This window comes from Heterodontus francisci, chromosome 33 (assembly GCF_036365525.1).
Source record: "Heterodontus francisci isolate sHetFra1 chromosome 33, sHetFra1.hap1, whole genome shotgun sequence".
NCBI classification, from domain to species: domain Eukaryota; kingdom Metazoa; phylum Chordata; class Chondrichthyes; order Heterodontiformes; family Heterodontidae; genus Heterodontus; species Heterodontus francisci.
In genome coordinates this window covers 13,197,654-13,219,879 of record NC_090403.1, presented here as the reverse complement: position 1 = coordinate 13,219,879, position 22,226 = coordinate 13,197,654, and the positions used below count along the sequence as shown (strand labels likewise).

At 44.6% G+C, this 22,226-nt stretch overlaps 1 protein-coding gene across 3 annotated transcripts in view; it reads left to right on the top strand.

Annotated features, from left to right (window-relative positions):
* maptb (microtubule-associated protein tau b) overlaps positions 1-22,226 on the top strand; it is a 554,848-nt gene that overhangs the window by 42,757 nt on the left and 489,865 nt on the right. For all 3 annotated transcript variants that reach the window (XM_068013095.1, XM_068013097.1, XM_068013094.1), the window contains exon 3: positions 871-939. In XM_068013095.1, coding sequence (XP_067869196.1) covers positions 871-939 — 69 coding nt within the window. The remainder of the gene's footprint in view (positions 1-870; positions 940-22,226) is intronic.

Here is a 22,226-nt window from a genome sequence, read left to right as displayed (position 1 = left end):
AGAGGCGGCTTCGGTGGATCGGACACATCTGCAGATGGAAGATGGTTGCATACCCAAGGACCTTCTGTATGGTGAGGTAGCCAAGGCCAGACGACCAATAGGGTGCCTAAAGTTTTGTTTCAAGGATGCTTGCAACCATGACATGGGAGTCACTAGCTGGCGAAAGAAGGAAAAGGTTACATGTCCTGTGGACTGGTAGGTACTACCACAATGCCCATTTGCTACAGCAGCTTGGCAACAAGCACTAAAGTCAAAAACAACAACTCACAACGTCACTTGGCAGCTTCACCTGTAGCACTTGTGACAGAACCTGTCTCTCAAGGATTGGCCTTCACAGCCATCAACAAAGGTGCACCAAGAGAAGACACCCCTCCTGAATGGATTGTTTGCTGCATGTCCTCATCTTTCATAGATGGAAGGATGCCAACCCGGATTAGTGCTGAAGTGTTAATTGTACTGATCTGGATTAGTGTTTTAGGGTTAATTGCACTGATCCAGATTAGTGTTTTAGGGTTAATTGTACTGATCTGGATTAGTGCTGTAAAGTTAATTTTAATGATCCGGATTAGTGCTGTAAAGTTAATTGTACTGATCCGGATTAGTGTTTTAGGGTTAATTGTACTGATCTGGATTAGTGCTGTAAAGTTAATTTTAATGATCTGGATTAAGGCTGTAGAGTTAGTTGTGCTGATCTGGATTTCTGCTGTAGTGAGTTTAACCTGAAAGAGCTGTTTTGGGTTCTCAAAACTCAGTGAGAAGGGTGTTAAATTAAGTAAGGTATTTTCTATGATATTCTGCTCGCATGGGCAGTTAGAGGGTCAGATGCTTCCAAAACAATGTAACCTGTGTTCTACACTTATCTTCTTTCAGATTTTTCACCTGTCTCAGATGAACCTGTTTCAGATGCTTCTGATGTGAAGAGTACACCATCTTCAGAGGGTAGGTGTTGCCCCAACTCTGTCTGATAGCAACAAGTTCCTCCTAAAATGTGGTTAGCAATGCTGTAAAGCCTGGAAAGACATGGAACAAAAACAGAAAATGCTGGAAATACTCAGCAGATCTGGCAGCATCTGTGGAGAGAGAAATAGAGTTAACGTTTTAGGTTGTTTACCCTTCATCAGAATCTGTTTCAGTTCTGATGAAAAGTCACTGACCTGAAATATTAACTCTGTTTCTCTCTCCACAGATGCTGCCAGACCTGCTGAGTATTTCCAGCATTTTCTGGTTTTTTTTCAGATTTCCAGCATCTGCAGTATTTTGCTTCTGGAAAAACCTGGGACCGGCATTAGCATAAGGATACCAATACAAGAAAAATTAACACAATACCATCACTCAAGCAAGAATAATTATCACCAGTACCCACACCAAAACAAGTCTGTTTACCTACCTCATTACCAGCATCAATGATATATCCCAACCAAAATCAACTCAAAAACAGGTCCAATACTCCCCAGGTTTACACTAACACACTTCAATATCAGCATTGATATTGGTCCAGTACTCATTGCTGTCAACATTGATTTGGTCTGATACTCCCCAATATCAGCACTGAAGTACCTCTGATTCTTCCGAATATTAACGCTGATATGGTTTCAATATTAACAAGATCAGTTCCGATATCCGATCCAAATTCCAACAATTTGGCATTAATAGAAATTCAATGCTCCCCAGGAGAAAAGTCTGATATACTTTGCCCCCTTTATATCCCTCTATTATCCAACTACTCCCCAATGGGCCCCATTGTATATCCCACTGTTTTTCAGTGCCTCCCCTCTACATCTTGCTGTTCCCCACTGTGTCCCTTCTCTATAATTCACTATTCCTCATTAGATTCCACTCCCCATTCCCAGTGTGTTTCATCCATATACCCCACAGTTCCCCAATGTGTTCCCCCATGTCCCTCTGTTCCACAGTGTGTCTCCTCTATTTCCCACTGTGCCCTGGACATTCCCAATGATATCCCACTGTTCCCCAATGTGTCCTTCCCTAATCCCACTGCAAACAATTGTGCCCACTCTGTACCCCAATGTTGCCCAGTAGGTACACTCAATATATTGCACAGTTCCCTCCAGATCCCACTGTTCCACATTGGGTCCCCTCAATATCCCACTGGTTCTAGTGTGTTCCCTGTATATCTTATTGCTGTCCCATGTATCCCCTTTATATTCCTTTGTTCCTGAGTATGCTATTCTTTTTCCCACTGTTCCCCAGTGTGTCACCTCCATAATCCACTCTTCCCCAATGTGTCCCTTCCGATATTCCACTGTTCCCCAATATGTTTCCTGTATATAGAGAATTGTCCCCGACTAGGTCCCCTCTATATCCTACTGTTACCCAGTATGTCCTCTCTATGCTGTACAGTTCCCTGTATGTCCATGTACATCTCACTTGTTGCCCAGTGTGTCCCATCTAGATATCCCATTGTATCTATAAGTGTCTCCAAGGTATATCCCACTGTACCCCAGTGTGCCTCATCCATATACTAAACTGTACCCCAGTGTGGCCCTTCCTATATTCCAATGTTCCCTACTGGGACCACTCTACATTCACTGTTCCACAGTGCATCACATTCATATACCAAACTGTTACTCCGTGAGATCACTCTATATAGCCCACTGTTAACATGATAGAATTTCACATTCAGTTTGAAGGTGAGAAACTTTGGCTTGAAACTAGTGTCTTAAACTTAGATAAAGGCAATTACAAAGGTATGAAGACAGAGTTGGCTAAAGTGGACTAGGCAAATATGTTAAAAGGTAAGATGGTAGCTATGCGGTGGCAGACATTTAAGGACATATTATATAACTCTCAACAAAAATACATTCCATTGAAAAAGAAAAGCTCGACAAGAAGAATCACCCGTGGCTAACTAAGGAAGTTAAGGAGAGTATCAAATTGAAAGAAAAGGCATAAAATTCTGTGAAGGTTGGGAACATTTTAGAAACCAGCAAAGGATGACTAAAAACAGTAGAGGGAGAACTTAGAATATGAGAGTAAACTAGCAAGAAATATAAAAACAGATAGTAAGAGCTTCTACAAATATATAAAAAGGAAGAGAGTAGCTAAAGTAAATGTTGGTCCCTTAGAGGATGAGACTGGGGAATTAATAATGGGAAACAAGTAAACGGCAAAGACTTTGACCAAATATTTTGTATCTCTGTTCATGGTAGAAGACACTAAAAGCAACCCAATAATAGTAGAGAAACCTGGAGCAAAAGGGAGGGACGAACTTAAAATAAACATTATCATTACAGAAAAAGTATTAGGACTAAGTAAAAGTAATGGGACTAAAGGCTGTCAAGTCCCCTGGACCTGATGACCTGAATTCTAGGGTCTTAAAAGAAGTGGCTGCAGAGATAGTGGATGCATTGGCTGTAATCTTCCAAAATTCCCTAAATTCTGGAAAGGTCCCAGCAGATTGGAAAGCTGCCCTATTCAAGAAAGTATGGAGACAGAAAGCAAGAAACTATAGGCCAGTTAGCCTAACATCTGTCGTTGGGAAAATGGTAGAATGCCTTATTAAGGAAGTAATAGCAGGACAATTTAGAAAATCATATCGCAATCGAGCAGAGTCAACGTGGTTTTCTGAAAGGGAAATCATATTTGACAAATTTATTAGAGTTCTATGAGGATGTAACAAGCAAGGTGGATAAAGGAGAACCGGTAGACGTAGTGTATTTGGATTTCCAAAGGCATTCGATAAGGTACCACATAAAAGGTGTTGGGGGTAATATATTAGCATGGACGGAGGATTGGCTAACTAACAGGAAAGAAAGAGTTGGGATAACTGGGTCATTTTCAAGTTGGCAAACTGCAATGAGTGGGGTGCCACAGGGATCAGTGCTGGGGCCTCAACTATTTACAATCTATATGAATGACTTGGGTGATGAGTGTATCAGAGATAAATCTGGTGACTATACAAAGATAGGAGGGAAGCAAGTTATGAGGAGGACACAAAGAGTCTGAAAAGGGATATAGATAGGTTAAGTGAGCGGGCAAAAATTTGGCAGATGGAGTATAATGTGGGAAAATGTGAGGTTATTCACTTTGGTAGGAAGAATATAAAATCAGAATATTATTTAAATGGAGAGAGACTGCAGAATGCTGCAGTACAGAGGGATCTGGGTGTCCTCTTCCTCATGTGTCCTCATGTTTCCTCATGAATCACAAAAGTTAGCATGCAGGTACAGCAAGTAATTAGGAAGGCAAATGGAATGTTGACCTTTATTGCAAGAGGTATGGAATATAAAAGTCTTGCTGCAACGATACAGGGCATTGGTGAGACCACACCTAGAGTAATGTATATAGTTCTGGTCTCCTTATTCAAGGAGAGATATACTTGCATTGGAAGCAGTTCAGAGAAGGTTCACAAGCTCAGTTCCTGGCTTGAAGGGGTTGTCTTATGAGGAAAGGTTGAGCAGGTTGGCCCTGTACTCATTGGAGTTCAGAAGAATGAGAGATGATCTTATTGAAACATATAAAATTCTGAGGGGACTTGACAGTGTAGATGCTGAGAAGATGTTCCCTTCATGGCGTAATCTAGGGAGCACAGTTTCAGAATAAGGGGGCTCCCATTTAAAACAGAAATGAGGAGAAATTTCTTCTCTCGGGGGTCGTTAGTCTTCGGAATTCTCTACCACAGAAAGCAGTGGAGGCTGGATCACTGAATATATTCAAGGCTAAGTTAGACAGATTTTTGATCTACAAGGAAGTCAATGGCTATAAGGGGTGGGAGGGCAGTGGGGGGCGGGGAGGGAGTAGGCAGGAAAGTGGAGTTGAGGCCAAGATCAGATCAGCCGTGATCTTATTGAATGGTGGAGCAAGCTCAAGGGGCTGAATGGCCTACTCCTGCTACTATTTTTTATGTTATGTTTTCCTCATGTGTCCTCTCTATATTCCACTGAACCCCACTGCTCACGAGTGTGTCGTCTCTCTCCCACTATTCCACAGAATGGTGCATCTATATCCCACTGTTTCCCAGTATAAATTAAAAGGCTAGTCTAATGATGACCATGAAACTATTGTTGATTGTTGTAAAAACCCATCTGGTTCACTAATGTCCTTTAGGGAAGGAAATCTGCTGTCCTTACCTGTTCTGGCCTACATGTGACTCCAGAGCCACAGTGATGTGGTTGACTCTTAACTACCCTCTGAAATGGCCTAGCAAGCTACTCAGTTCAAGGGCAATTAGGGATGGCAACAGATACAGCCTAGCCAGCGACGCCCACATCACACAAATGAATAAAAAAAAATCCCACTGTTCCCACTGAATCCCTTGCCACGTTTTACTCTTCATTGTGTCCTCTTTATTACTCACAGTTCCTAGTGTGTTCATTCTTTCTAAACCACTGTTCCTCAGTGAGTCAGTTCTATGCCGCACAGTTCCCCAATGTCTCCCCTCTATATCCCACTGGTCCCCAGTGTGTTTTCGCTACAGGGTGGCACAGTGGTGCAGTGGTTAGCACTGCAGCCTCACGGCACCAGTGACCCGGGTTCATTTCTGGGTACTGCCTGTGTAGAGTTTGTAAGTTCTCCCTGTGACCGTGTGGGTTTCTGCCGGGTGCTCTGGTTTCATCTCACAGCCAAAGACTTGCAGGTTGATAGGTAAATTGGCCATTGTAAATTGCCCCTGGTGTAGGTAGGAGAATTAAGGGAAGGTGGGGATGTGGTAGGGAATATGGGATTAATGTAGGATTAGTATAAATGGTGGTTGATGGTCAGCACAGACTTGGTGGGCCGAAGGGCCTGTTTCAGTGCTGTATCTCTCTATGACTCTGTATCTCACAACTGTCTGATGTGTCCCTTCTTTTTCCCACTGTTCTCCAGTGTGCCACCTATATAAAATGCTGTCCTCCATGGTGTTTCCTCTAAATATTACTGTTCCCAGTGTGTCCTTTCTATTTGCTCCTGCTCCACAGTGTGTCCCTTCTCTATCCAACTGTTTGCCAGTGTGTCCACTCTATGTCCCACAATTCCCCTGTGTGCTCTATCTATATCTCAATGTTCCCCAGCAGGTTTCCTGTCCATATCTTGCTGTTCGCCAGTGTGTCCCTTCTGTATATCCCACTGTTCCCTGGTATTTCTCCTCCATATACCCTATAGTTCCCCAGTGTGTCCCTCTATATCCCACCATTCCCCAGTATGCCTTCGCTATACCCCACTGTTCCTGAGTATGTTGCCTCTATATCCCACTCTTGCCCAGTTTGTCACCTCAATATCCCACTGTTTCCCAATATATCCCATCTATCCCATTATTTCCCAGTGTGTTCCCTCTTTTCCCTCTGTTCCCCAGTATGTTATCTTTAAGTCTCTCTGTTCACTAGTGTGTCCCAACTATATTCCATTCTTACCCTGTGTGTCCCCTCTCTATGCTGCTGTTCACCAGTGTGTCCCCTCTACAACCCACTCTTCCAAAGTCTGTCCTCTTTATATCCCACTCCTTCCCTGTGTGTCACCTCTATATCCCACTTAACCCAAAATGTCTCCTCTATGTCCTACAGATCCCCAGTGTGTCTCCTCCATATACCCACTGTTCCCCAATGTGTCCACTGTATATCCCATTCTTTACCAGTGTTGCCTCTATATATCCCACATTTCCCAGTGTGCCCCCTCTATATGTGCCCTTCTATCTCACACGTGTTCCCCACGGTAGCCCCTCTATAACCCACTGTTCCCAGTTTGTCCCCAGTATATCTCACAGTTCTCCTGTGTGCCCCCTCCACAGTCCCTTATTCCCCAGTATGCCCCCTCTCTATCCAGTGGTCCACTATATCCTTTCTATATCCCTCTGCTCCCACTGTGTCTCCTCTATATCCCAATATTAGAAACATAGACAAATAGGAGCAGGAGTAGGCCATTCGGCCCTTCGGGCCTGCACCGCCATTCAATACGATCATGGCTGATCATCCAAACTCAGTACCCTGTTCCCGCTTTCTCCCCATATCCCTTGATCCCTTTAGCCCTAAGAACTATAGAAACAAAAAAATGTTGCCCAGTGTTCCCCCTCAATATAGCACACAGTTCCCTCGTGTGTCCTTTCTATATCCCACTGTTCCCAATATTGTCCCCTGTATATCCCACTGCTCTCCAGTTGGCCCCTCTATGTTCCACTGTTCCCCAGTTGTGTAAGCTGTATATCTCTCCGTTCCCCAGTGTGTTCTCTCCATATCCTACTCTTCCACAATGAGGTCCCTCAATATTCCACTGTTTCATAGAGTGGTATATCCCACTGTTTCCCCACAATAAACTACTCTTCCCCAATGTGTCACCTCTATATCCCACAGTTCCCCAGAGTGAGGCCTATATTTATTTATTTTAATTTTATTTAGAGATACAGCACTGAAACAGGCCCTTCGACCATCAACCACCCATTTATACTAATCCTACATTAATCCCATATTCCTACCACATCCCTACAATTCCCCTACCACCTACCTATACTAGGGGCAATTTATAATGGCCAATTTACCTATCAACCTGCAAGTCTTTGGCTGTGGGGAAAACCGGAGCACCCGGCGAAAACCCACGCAGTCACAGGGAGAACTTACAAACTCCTCACAGTCAGTACCCAGAATTGAACCCGGGTCGCTGGAGCTGTGAGGCTGCGCCACTGTGGTGCCCTACGTAGCCCACTGTTTCCCAGTGTGTCTCCTCAATATATCCCAATGTTCCCAGCGTGCCCCTTCCTAAATTCCACTCTTCCCCATTGTGCTCTGTTTATGTCCCTCTGTTTCCCAGTGTGACTACTCTATATATCTCGCTGCTCCCCAGTGTGTCCCTTCTCCATAACCCACTGTTATAGAGTCATTAGGGCACAGGAGAAAGTGGGTAAGACATACAGGAGTAAACTTGCAGGGGAACTACAGAGAGGAGCAAAAGCTATAGTGCCGTGTAAAGGGCAGAGAGGGGTAACAGTCTGTGATGTGTATTCAGGAGAATTTTCTTGATTAGTATGCTTCCGGCTCAACGAGGAAGGAGACATTGCTGGATCTGGTTCTCGGGAATAAAGTCATAGGGTCGTGGGGCATTGAGTCATCAACCTGAACATTCAACCAATATTTAAACTTGTCAGCAGCTTTTTCTGCCCATCCTAGAATTGTCACAATAACGAGTCATAGACTGATAGGTTCATTACGACACACAAGGAGGCATTTCAGATCATTGAGTCCACGTCACCTCTCTGTAGAGCAATCCAATCAGTCCCATTCCCCCACTCTATTCCCTTAGCCCTGAAAATTTCATTCTTTCAAGTGCCCATCCAATTTCCTTTTGAACTCATTCACCATCTGAACCCGAGACACTACTCTTGTAGTGTCTCCCACCCGCCCTCCTCCTCTTACCAAAAAAAAGGACTCGGTTGTGTGTAGGTAAGGTAAGGCTTTTTCTATTTCTCTTCTTGTTTTATCGTGTGATTGGTTAAAAACTTGGGAATTTAGAATAGAGGGAATGGAGGTTAAGGCAGTTGAATGCTCCTCCTGCAGAATGTGGGAGGTAAGGGTCGCCAAGGGTGGCCCTGCTGACTGCATCTGCGGGAAGTGCACCCAGCTCCAGCTCCTCGAGGACCGCGTTAGGGAACTGGAGCTGGAGCTGGAGGAACTTCGGATCATTCGGGAGGCGGAGGGGATTATTGAGAGGAGTTATCGGGAGGCAGTCACACCTCAGGTAAAAGAAGAAGGTAGATGGGTTACCGTCAGGGGAAGGAGAGGGAACCAGCAGGCAGTGCAGGGATCCCCTGTGGCCGTTTCCCTCAACAACAGGTATACCGTTTTGGATACTGTTGGGGGAGACGACTTACCAGGGGTAAGCAATGGGGTGCAGGTCTCTGGCACAGAGTCTGTCCCTGTTGCTCAGAAGGGAAGGGGTAAGAGGAGCAGAGCATTAGTCATTGGGGACTCCATAGTTAGGGGAACAGATAGGAGGTTTTGTGGGAACGAGAGAGACTCACGGTTGGTGTGTTGCCTCCCAGGTGCCAGGGTACGTGATGTCTCGGATCGTGTTTTTGGGATCCTCAAGGGGGAGGGGGAGCAGCCCCAAGTCGTGGTACACATAGGCACCAACGACATAGGTAGGAAGACAGATGGGGATTTAAGGCAGAAATTCAGGGAGCTAGGGTGGAAGCTTAGAGCGAGAACAAACAGAGTTGTTATCTCTGGGTTGTTGCCCGTGCCACGTGCTAGTGAAGTGAGGAATAGGGAGAGAGAGGAGTTGAACACGTGGCTGCAGGGATGGTGTAGGAGGGAGGGTTTTGGTTTCCTGGATAATTGGGGCTCTTTCTGGGGTAGGTGGGACCTCTACAAACAGGATGGTCTTCACCTGAACCAGAGGGGTACCAATATCCTGGGGGGGAGATTTGCTAGTGCTCTTCGGGGGGGTTTAAACTAATTCAGCAGGGGGATGGGAACCTAAATTGTAGTTCCAGTGTACAGGATGTTGAGAGTAGTGAGGGCAGAGATAAGGTTATAAGGACACAAGAGGGCACTGGCAAGCAAGAGCTTGGTTTAAAATGTGTCTACTTCAACGCCAAGAGCATCCGGAATAAGGTGGGTGAGCTTGCAGCATGGGTTGGTACCTGGGATCTCGATGTTGTGGCCATTTCAGAGACATGGGTAGAGCAGGGACAGGAATGGATGTTGCGGGTTCCGGGATTTAGATGTTTCACTAAGAACAGAGAAGAAGGTAAAAGAGGGGGGGGTGTGGCATTGTTAATCAAGGAGAGTATTACAGCGGCAGAAAGGACGTTTGAGGACTCGTCTACTGAGGTAGTCTGGGCCGAGGTTAGAAACAGGAGAGGAGAGGTCACCCTGTTGGGAGTTTTCTATAGACCTCCAAATAGTTCCAGAGATGTAGAGGAAAGGATAGCAAAGATGATTCTCGACAGGAGCGAGAGTAACAGGGTAGTTGTTATGGGGGACTTTAACTTTCCAAATATTGACTGGAAATACTATAGTTCGAGTACTTTAGATGGGTCAGTTTTTGTCCAGTGTGTGCAGGAGGGTTTTCTGACACAGTATGTAGACAGGCCAACCAGGGGCGATGCCACATTGGATTTGGTACTGGGTAATGAACCCGGCCAGGTGTTAGATTTAGAGGTTGGTGAGCACTTTGGTGATAGTGATCACAATTCTGTTAGGTTTACCTTAGCGATGGGCAGGGACAGGCATATACAGCAGGGCAAGAATTATAGCTGGGGGAAAGGAAATTATGATGCGATTAGGCAAGATTTAGGATGCGCAGGATGGGGAAGGAAACTGAAGGGGATGGGCACAATCGAAATGTGGAGCTTATTCAAGGAGCAGCTACTGCGTGTCCTTGATAAGTATGTACCAGTCAGGCAGGGAGGAAGTTGTCGAGCGAGGGAGCCGTGGTTTACTAAAGAAATTGAAGAGCTTGTCAAGAGGAAGAAGAAGGCTTATGTTAGGATGAGACGTGAAGGCTCAGTTAGGGCGCTTGAGAGTTACAAGCTAGCCAGGAAGGATCTAAAGGGAGAGATAAGAGCAAGGAGAGGACACGAAAAGTCATTGGCGGATAGGATCAAAGAAAACCCTAAGGCTTTCTATAGGTATATCAGGAATAAAAGAATGACTAGAGAGAGGTTAGGGCCAATCAAGGATAGTAGTGGGAAGTTGTGTGTGGAATCGGAGGAGATAGGGGAAGTGTTAAATGAATATTTTTCGTCAGTATTTACAGTGGAGAAAGAAAATGTTGTCGAGGAGAATACTGAGATACAGACTACTAGGCTAGATGGGATTGAGGTTCACAAGGAGGAGGTGTTAGCAATTTTGGAAAGTGTGAAAATAGATAAGTCCCCTGGGCCAGATGGGATTTATCCTAGGATTCTCTGGGAAGCCAGGGAGGAGATTGCAGAGCCTTTGTCCTTGATTTTTATGTCGTTATTGTCGAGAGGAATAGTGCCGGAAGACTGGAGGATAGCAAATGTTGTCCCCTTGTTCAAGAAGGGGAGTAGAGACAGCTCTGGTAATTATAGACCTGTGAGCCTTACTTCGGTTGTTGGTAAAATGTTGGAAAAGGTTATAAGAGATAGGATTTATAATCATCTTTAAAAGAATAAGTTCATTAGAGATAGTCAGCACGGTTTTGTGAAGGGAAGGTCGTGCCTCACAAACCTTATTGAGTTTTTTGACAAGGTGACCAAACAGGTGGATGAGGGTAAAGCCGTGGATGTGGTCTATATGGATTTCAGTAAGGCGTTTGATAAAGTTCCCCACGGTAGGCTATTGCAGAAAATACAGAAGTATGGGATTGAAGGTGCATTAGTGCTTTGGATCAGAAATTGGCTAGCTGAAAGAAGACAGAGGGTGGTGGTTGATGGTAAATGTTCATCCTGGAGTATAGTTTCGAGTGGTGTACCGCAAGGATCTGTTTTGGGGCCACTGCTGTTTGTCATTTTTTTAAATGACCTGGATGAGGGTGTAGAAGGGTGGGTTAGTAAATTTGCGGATGACACGAAGGTCGGTGGAGTTGTGGATAGTGCCGAAGGATGTTGTAGGTTACAGAGGGACATAGATAGGCTGCAGAGCTGGGCTGAGAGATGGCAAATGGAGTTTAATGCGGAAAAGTGTGAGGTGATTCACTTCGGAAGGAGTAACAGGATTGCAGAATACTGGGCTAATGGGAAGATTCTTGGTAGTGTAGATGAGCAGAGAGATCTTGGTGTCCAGGTACATAAATCCCTGAAAGTTGCCACCCAGGTTAATAGAGCTGTTAAGAAGGCATATGGTGTGTTAGCTTTTATTAGTAGGGGGATCGAGTTTAGGAGCCACGAGGTCATGCTGCAGCTGTACAGAACTCTGGTGCGGCCGCACCTGGAGTATTGCGTGCAGTTCTGGTCACCGCATTATAGGAAGGATGTGGAAGCTTTGGAAAAGGTGCAGAGGAGATTTACTAGGATGTTGCCTGGTATGGAGGGAAGGTCTTACGAGGAAAGGCTGAGGGACTTGAGGTTGTTTTCGTTAGAGAGAAGGAGGAGAAGAGGTGACTTAATAGAGACATATAAGATAATCAGAGGGTTGGACAGGGTGGATAGTGAGAGCCTTTTTCCTCGGATGGTGATGGCAAACACGAGGGGACATAGCTTTAAGTTGAGGGGTGATAGATATAGGACAGATGTCAGAGGTAGTTTCTTTACACAGAGAGTAGTAGGGGCGTGGAACGCCCTGCCTGCAACAGTAGTGGACTCGCCAACTTTAAGGGCATTTAAGTGGTCATTGGATAGACATATGGATGAAAATGGAATAGTGTAGGTCAGATGGTTTCACAGGTCGGCGCAACATCGAGGGCTGAAGGGTCTGTACTGCGCTGTAATGTTCTATGTTCTATGTTCTATCTCTGCCACCCTCATAGGCAGCGAGCTCCAGGTCATTATCACTCGCTGTTTAAAAAGGGTTTTCCTCATACCCCCCCTGCATCTCTTGCCTAAAGCAATAAATCTGTGTCCCCTAGTCCTTGTACCATCAGCTAATCGGCACAGCTTTTCTTTGCCTACCTTGTCTAAGCCCATCATAATCTTAGACACCTCTATCAAATATCCCTTCAATCTCTTTGCTGCAAGGAGAACCTCCCCAGCTTCCCCAACCTAACCTTGTAGCTAAAATTCATCATCATTGGAACCATTCTGGTAAATGTCCTTTGTACCCTCTCAAAGAGCCTCACATCCTTCCTAAAGTGTGGTGAATAGAACTGGATGCAATACTCTAATTGTGGCCTAACTAGAGCTTTATAAAGGTTCAGTTGTAACCCCTCCCCTCCCTCCCAGAACTGCGACAGGGTTCCCTTTGTCCTCACTTTCCACTCCATCAGCCTCCACATCCAAAGGATCATCCTCCGCCACTTCCGCCACATCCAGCATGATGCCACTACCAAACTCATCTTCCCCTCCCCTCCCCTGTCAGCATTCCGAAGGGATCATTCCCTCCGCGACACCCTGGTCCACTCCTCCATTACCCCCACCACCTCGTCCCCTTCCCATGGCACCTTCCCCTGCAATCGCAGGAGGTGTAATACCTGCCCATTTACCTCCTCTCTCCTCACTATCCCAGGCCCCAAACACTCCTTTCAGGTGAAGCAGCGATTTACTTGTATTTCTTTCAATGTAGTATACTGTAGTCGCTGCTCACAATGTCGTCTCCTCTACATTGGGGAGACCAAATGCAGACTGAGTGACCACTTTGCGGAACACCTCCGCACAGTCCGCAAGCAGGACCCCCAGCTTCCAGTTGCTGGTCATTTCAACACTCCCCCCTGCTCTCATGCTCACATCTCTGTCCTGGGATTGCTGCAGTGTTCCAGTGAACATCAACGCAAGCTCGAGGAACAGCATCTCATTTACCGATTAGGCACACTACAGCCTGCCGGACTGAACATTGAGTTCAATAATTTCAGAGCATGACGAGCCACCTTTTTATTTTTATGTTTAGTTATTTTTTATTTTTTATTTGCTTATTTTATTTTAGTTTGTTTAGTTTGTTTCTACTGTGCCTACCCAATGTTTTTTTTCATGTTTGTGCTTGGGGGCCAAGCTGTTCATTTTTCTGTCAATTGACACCCTCTCTGTACTAACGCTTTGTCTTTCAGCACACCATTAACATACCATTTGCCTTTGCTCCATGGCCTTCTGGTCAGTTATTCTCTGTGACCTTGTCCACTCAACACCTTCTCTTTTGTTATCACTTGCCCCACCCCTGCTTTATTTACTTAAAACCTTCTACATTTCTAATATTTGCCAGTTCTGATGAAGGGTCACTGACCTGAAACATTAACTCTGCTTCTCTCTTCACAGCTGCTGCCAGACCTGCTGAGTATTTCCAGCATTTCTTGTTTTTATTTCAGTGCAACTTCCCTGCTTTTATATTCAATACCTCTATTTATGAAGCCCAAGATCGCATATGCTTTGCTAAGTAGGAATCACAGAATCATGGAAAATTTACAACACAGAAGGAGGCCATTCAGCCCATCATGTCTGTGCTGGTCGACAAAGAACTACCCATTCTAATCCCACCTTCCTGCACAAGGTCTGTAGCTCTGCAGGTCACGGCTCTTCAAGTAGACATCAAGTACTTTTTAAATGTGTGACAGTTTCTGCCTCTTCCACCCTTTCAGGCAGCAAGATCCAGGTCCCTGCCACCCTCTGGGTGAAAAATGTTTCTTCATCTCCCCTCTAATCCTTCTATCAATCACTTTAAATCTATGCCCTCTGGTTTTTGACCCCTCTGCTGAGGTAAATAGCTTCCTATTTACTCTATCTAGGCCCCTCATAATTTTATACACCTCAAATAAGTCACCCCACAGCCTCCTTTGTTCCAAGGAAAATAGCCCCACCTATCCAATCTTTCCGCAGAGCTAAAATTTTCCAGTCCTGGCAACATCTTTGTAAATCTCCTGCACCCTCTCCAGTGCAATCACATCTTTCCTGTAATGTGGTGACCAGAACTGTACACAGTACTCTAGCTGTGGTCTAACTCATGTTGTATACAGTTCTAGCATAACGTCTCTGTTCTTATATTCTATACCTCGGCTAATAAAGGAAAGCATGCCATATGCCTTCTTAACCACCTTATCGACCTGGCCTACTACCATGGAGGGTCTGTGGAGGCCCCTCTGTTCCACACTACTCATTATCTTCCCATTTTTTGTGTATTTCCTTGCCTTGTTGCACCTCCCAAAATGCATTATCCCACACTTCTCCAGATTGAATTCTATTTTCCACTTTTCTGTCCAAATGACCAGACCATCTAAACGTTCCTGCAGTCTAAAGCTTTCCTCCTCACTGTCAACCACACAGCCAATTATAGTATCATCTGCAAACTTCTTTATCATGCCCCTACATTTGAGTGTAAATCATTCATATAAACTACAAAAAGCAAGGGATCAAGTATTGAGCCCTGCGGAACCACACAGATACCAGCCTCCGTTACCCTTTGCTTCAATTCATGTGGCACCGGCAATAGTGCTAGGGAAAGAGGGAGCTGTTCCGTTGGAACGGGCAACACCTGAACCACGCTGGGACCAGTGTCCTGGCAAATCGCATACTAGGGCTGTAGAGAGAGCTTTAAACTAAGTAGTGTAGGGGAGGGCTCAGGTGAGGGGAAAGTTAGGAAATTAAAAAGAAAGGACAAGTCAATAGTGCAGGGTAGTGATTTGGGTAATGATAACCAGAGTGTGGCAGGAAGGGACAGAGTGTACAAACATAAGAGTGCACCAGCAAATAGGGTCAGAATAGGGGAAAATGGTAAAAACACAGAATTAAAGGCTCCTTATCTGAATGCACACAGTATTTATAACAAGATAGATGAATTGATAGCACAAATAGAAACAAATAGATATGATCTGATAGTCATTATAGAGACGTGGTTGCAAGGTGGCCAAGGCTAGGAACTGAATATCCAAGGGTATTTGACATTTTGAAAGGATAGGAAGAAAGGGAAATGAGGTGTGGTAGCTCTGTTAATAAAGGGCGAGATCAGTACAGTAGTGAGAAATTATCCTGGCTCGGAAGATCAAGATGTAGAATCAGTTTGAATGGAGATAAGAAATAACAAGGGAAAGAAGTCATTGCTGAGAGTAGTTTATAGGTCCCCTAAAATTAGTCACACTGTAGGACCGAGTATAAATCATGAAATGATGGGGACTTGTAAAAAAGATACTGCAATAATCCTGGTGATTTTAATCTTCATATTGATTGGACAAATCAAATTGGCAAAGGTAGCCTTGAGGACGAGTTCATAGAGCGCATTCAGGACAGTTTCTTAGAACAATACGTGTGGAAAGAATCAGGGAAAAGTCTAATTTAGACCTGATAATGTGTAATGAGACAGATTAATTAATGATCTCAGAGTAAAGCATCCTCTAGGGAAGAGTGATCAAACACTATAGAATTTCACATTCAGTTTGAGGGTGAGAAATGTTGGTCTGAAACTAGTGTCTTAAACTTAAATAAAGGCAATTACAAAGGTATGAAGACAGAGCTGGGTAAAGTAGACTGGGAAAATAAGTTAAAAGGTAAGATGGTACATAAGCAGTGGCAGACATTTAAAGAGATATTTCATAACACTCAACAAAGATATATTCATATTGTGAAAGAAAAACTCTCTTAGATGTGTGAACCATCTGTGGCTAACTAAGGAAGTTAAGGATGATATCAAATTGATAGTAAAGGTGTACAATGCTGTGAAGATTAGTGGTAGATTGGGAAAATCTTAGAAACCAGCAAAGGATGACAAAAAAAGAGGGAGAAATTAGAATGAGAGTAAACTAGCATGAAACATAAAAACAGGCAGTAAGAGCTTTTACAAGTAGATAAAAAGGAAGAGAGTAGCTAAAGTAAACGTTGGTCCCTTAGACGATGAGACTGGGGAAATAAAATTGGGAAACAAGGAAATGGTAGAGAATTTGACCAAATATTTTGTATCTGTCATCACAGTGAAGGACGCTGCAAGCATCCTAATAATAATAGAAAATCAGGGGGCAAAAGGGAGGGAAGAATTTAAAACAATCACTATCACTAGAAAAAATGGATAGGGAAAGCTAATGGAACTAAAGACAGACAAGTCCCCTGGACCTGATGACCTACATCCTAGAGTCTTAAAAGAAGTGGCTGCAGAGATAGTGGATGCATTGGGTGCAATCTTCCAAAATTCCCTAAATCGGGAAAGGTCCCAACTGATTGGAGAACCGTAAATGTATCACCTCTACTCAAGAAGTGGTGGGACAACAGAAAGCAGGAAACTATAGACCAATTAGCCTAACACCTGTCATTGGGAAAATGCTGGATTCCATTAGTAAGGAAGTAGTAGCAGGACATTTAAAAAATCATAGTACAAGCAAGCAGAGTCAATACAGTTTTATTAAAAGGAAATCATGTTTGACAAATTTATTTGAGTTCTTTGAGGAACCAGGGACAGAGGGATCTGAAGGTTTATGTGCATAGATCTTTGAAGGTGTCAGGATATATTGATAGAAGAAGAAAAAGTGTGGGGCAGCCAAATCTAGAGCCCCCGGATGACAAGGAGCATAGACGGTAAGATAAAGCAAAAAAGGGAAGCTTATGTCAGACACAGAGAGCTTACTACTGCAGAAAGCCTAGAAGAATACTGAAAGTGTAGGGGTGAAATTAAAAGGGAAATTAGGAAAGAAAAGAGAGGGCATGAAAAAATACCAGCAAGTAAAATCAAGGACAATCCAAGATGTTTTTAAGTACATAAAGACCAAGAGGATAAAGAAGGAAAGAGTAGGGCCAACTAGGGACCAAAAAGATAACCTATGTGTGGAGATGGAAGATGTGGGTAAGGTTCTTAATGATTACTTTGCCACTGTCTTCACAAAGAAGGGACAATGATGACTTTGTAGTTAAGGAGGAAGAGTGTGAAATATTGGATGGGATAAAGTGTAAGACAGGAAGTATTAAAGGGTTTGACATCTTTGAAAATAGATAAATCACCAGGCCTGGATGAAATATATCCCAGGTTGATAAAAGGAGCAAGGGAGGAAATTGCAGAGGCTCTGATCATCATTTTCAATCCTCCCTACTACAGGAGTGGTGCCAGAGGATTGGAGGATTGCCAAAGTTGTACCATTGTTTAAAAAGGGAGGAAGGGACAATCCAAGTAATTTTAGGCCAGGTAGCTTAACTTTGGTTGTGCACAAATTATTGGAATCAATTCTAAGGGACAGTCTAAACCTTCATTTACAGTGGCATAGATTAATCTAGGAAAGTCAGCATGGATTTGTTAAGGAAAGGAAGTCTGACTAACTTGACTGAATTTTTTGAGGCAGTGACAAGTAGGGTTGATGCAGGCAGTGCAGTTGATGTGGTCAACCTGGATTTTAGCAAGACTTTTGACAAGGTCTCACATGGCAGACTGGTCAAAAAAGTAAAAGCCCATGGAATCCAAGGGAGAGTGAAAAATTGGATCCAAAATTGGCATAGTGGCAGAAACATAAGAAAATAGGAACATATTTTCTGTGCATTTTTGGTCTCCTTATCTGAGGAAGGATGTTCTTGCCATGCAGGGAATGCAACGATTTACTAGGCTGATTCCTGGGATGGCAGGATTGATGGATGAAGAGAGATTGGGTCGACTAGGCCTATATTCACCAGAATTTAGAAGAATGAGAGGGAATCTCATAGAAATCTATAAAATTCTAACAGGACTAGACAGGCTAGATGCAGGGAGGATGTTCCCGATATCTGTGGAGTCGAGAACCAGGGGTCATAGTCTCAGGATATGGGGTATGCCATTTAGAACAAAAAGAAGAACAAAGAACAGTACAGCACAGGAACAGGCCATTCGGCCCTTCAAGCCTGCGCCGATCTTGATGCCTGCCTAAACTAACACCTTCTGCACTTCCGGGGCCCATATCCCTCTATTCCCTTCCTATTCATGTATTTGTCAAGATGTCTCTTAAACGTCGCTTTCGTATCTGCTTCCACCACCTCCCCTGGCAGCAAGTTCCAGGCACTCACCACCCTCTGTGTAAAAAACCTGCCTCGCACATCCCCTCTAAACTTTGCCCCTCGCACCTTAAACCTATGTCCCCTAGTAACTGACTCTTCCACCCTGGGAAAAAGCTTCTGACTATCCACTCTGTCCATGCCACTCAGAACTTTGTAAACCTCTATCATGTCGCCCCTCCACCTCCGTCGTTCCAGTGAAAACAATCCGAGTTTATCCAACCTCTCCTCATAGCTAATACCCTCCAGACCAGACAACATCCTGGTAAACCTCCTCTGTACCCGCTCCAAAGCCTCCACGTCCTTCTGGTAGTGTGGCGACCAGAATTGCACGCAATATTCTAAGTGTGGCCTAACTAAAGTTCTGTACAGCTGCAGCATGACTTGCCAATTTTTATACTCAATGCCCCAACCGATGAAGTCGAGCATGCCGTCTGCCTTCTTGACTACCTTATCCACCTGCGTTGCCACTTTCAGTGACCTGTGGACCTGTACGCCCAGATCTCTCTGCATGTCAATACTCCTAAAGGTTCTGCCATTTACTGTATACCTCCCACCTGCATTAGACCTTCCAAAATGCATTACCTCACATTTGTCTGGATTAAACTCCATCTGCCATTTCTCCACCCAAGTCTCCAACCGATTTAGAACAGTGATGAGGAGAAATTTCTTCACTCAGAGGGTGGTGAACCTGTGGAATTCTCTACTGCAGAAGCCAGTGGAGGCCAAGTCATTAAATATATTCAAAAAGGAGATAGATATATTCCTTAATGCCAAAGGGATCAAGGGATATGGGGAGAAAGCGGGAACAGAGTACTGAATTAGACGATCAGCCATGATCTTTTTTGAATGGCGGAGTAGGCCCGAAGGACCAAATGGCCTACTCCTGCTCCTATTTTCTACGTTTCTATAAGAAATAGAAGCAGGAATAGGGCACTCGGCCCCTTCGTCATTCAATAATATTATGGCTGATCTGATTGTGGCCTCAACTCCACTTTCCTGTCTGCCCCCCATCACCCTTGACTCTCTTGATCAAAAATCTGTCTAACTCAACCTTGAATATATTCAATGACCCAACCTCCACTGTTCTCTGGGGAAGAGAATTCCAAAGTCTAACAACCTGGTGAGAGAAGAAATTCCTCCTCACCTCCATCTTAAATGGAAGGCCCCTTATTTTTAAACTGTGTCCCTAGTTCTAGATACCCCCGAGAGAAACATCCTCTTAGCATCTACCTTGTGAAGCCCCCTCTGAATGGTACATGTTTCAATACGATCACCTCACAGTTTTCTAAACTCCACTGGATATGGGCCTAACCTTCTCGACCCATCCTCATAAGACAAACCCTTCATCCCAGGAATCAGTCGAGCGAACCTTCTCTGAACCACTTCCAATGAAATTATATCCTTTCTCAGGTAAAACTCTACACTCTACTCCAGATGTGCACTCACTAAGACCCTGGACAGCTAAAGTAACACTTCCCTACTTTTATACTCCATTCCCTTTGCATTATGAGGCCAACATTCCATTTGCCTTCCCAATCATTGCTGTAACTGCAAGCTAGCATGTAACAGGACACTCAGGTTCCTCTGTGCCACAGATTTCTGCATCACTCTCCATCTAAATAATATTCTGAGTTTCTATTCTTCCTGCCAAAGGGGACAAACTCATATTTTCCCGCATTATACTGCATTGGCCATTTTTTCCCATTCATTTAAAATATTTATATTCAGATTTTCCTCACCAATCTGCCTGCCACAGATGCTTCTGTCCATGACTGTATTGGTAGGAGTGACCACCACACAGTTCTGGTGGAGACAAAGTCCCGCCTTCACATTGAGGATCCTGTCCATTGTGTTGTGTGGCATTATCGCTGTGCTATATGGGTTAGATTATGTGTCCCATCAATCTCCCTGTGCGTCCCCTCGATATTCCTGTGTGTCCACTCAATCTCCCTGTGTGTCCCACTTATATTCCTGTGTGTCCCACTTATATTCCTGTGTGTCCCCTCGATATTCCTGTATGTCTCCTCTATATTCCTGTGTGTCCCCTCTTTCTCCCTGTTTGTCCCCTCTCTATTCCCATATGTCCTCTCAATCTCCCTGTGTGTCCCCTCTATATTCCTGTGTCTCCACTCAATCTCCCTGTTTGTCCCCTCTATATTCCTGTGTATCCCCTCTATATTCCTATGTGGCCCCTCAATCTCCCTGTGTGTTCCCTCTTTCTCCCTGTGTGTCTCCTCTATATTCCTGTGTGTCCCCTCTATATTCCTGTGTGGCCCTTCAATCTCCCTGTGTGTTCCCTCTTTCTCCCTGTGTGTCTCCTCGATATTTCCGTGTGTACTCTCAATCTCCCTTTGTGTCATTTCTATATTCCAGTGTGTCTCCTCTATATTTCCGTGTGTCCCCTGTATATGCCTGTGTCCCCTCGATATACTGATGTGTCCCCTCTATATTCCTGTGTGTCCCCTTTGTATTCCTGTGTGTCTCCACTATATTTCTGTGTGTCCCCTCTGTATTCCTCTGTGTCCCCTCTATATCCCTGTGTTTCTCCTCTATATTCCTGTATGTCCTCTCTATCTCCCAGTGTGTCTCCTCTATATTCCTGAGTGTCCCATCTATCTCCCTGTGCATCCTCTCTTCTCTCTGTGTGTCCACTCTATATTACTGTCTGTCCTCACTTTCTCCCTGTGTGTCCCCTCTAGACACCTGTGTGTCCCCTCTATATTCCAGTGTGTCTCAACTATCTCCTGTGTGTCCCCTCTGTATTCCTGTGTGTCCCCTCTGTATTCCTGTGTGTCCCCTCTATATTCCTGTGTGATCTCTCTTTCACTCTGTGTGTCCCCTCTATATTCCCGCGTGTCCCCTCTATTTTCCTATGTGTCCTCTCTATCTCTCTGTGTGTTGCCTCTCTATACCTGTGTGTTCCCTCTATCTCACTGTGTGTCCCCTCTGTATTCCTGTGTGCCCCATCTTACTCCCTGTGTGTCCCCTCTATATTCCTGCGTGTCCCCTCTGTTTTCCTATATGTCCTCTCTATCTCACTGTGTGTCCCCTCTATATTCCTATCTGTCCCCTCTATATTCCATTGTGTCCCCTCAAACTCCCTGTCTGTCCCATCTATATTCCTGTATGTCCCCTCTATATTGATGTGTGTCCCCCTCTATATTCCTGTGTCTCCACTCAATCTTCCTGTGTGTCCCTTCTATATTCCTGTGTGTCCCCTCAATCTCCCTGCGTGTCCCCTCTATATTCCTGTGTGTCCCCTATATATACCTGTGTCTCCACTTAATCTCCCTGTGTTTCCCCTCTATATTCCTGGTGTCCCTTCTATATTTCTATGTCTCCACTCAATCTCCCTGTGTGTCCCCTCTAGATTCCTGGTGGCCCTTCTATATTTCTATTTTCTCCACTCAATCTCCCTGTGTGTCCCCTCTAGATTCCTGTGTTTCCCCTCAATCTCCCTGTGTGTCCCCTCTATATTCCTGTGTCCCCTCAATCTCCCTGTGTGTCCCCTCTATATTTCTGTGTGTCCCTTCTGTGCTCCTGTCTGTCCCCTCAATCTCCCTTTGTATCTTCTCTACATTCCTGTGTGTCTCCTCTATGTTCCTGTGTGTCCCCTCTATATTCCTGTGTGTCCATTCAATCTCCCTGTGTGTCCCCTCTATTTTCCTGTGTGGCCCCTCAATCTACCTGTGTGTCCTCTCTTTCTCCCTGTGTCTCTCCTCTATATTCCTGTATGTCCACTCAATCTCCCTGTGTG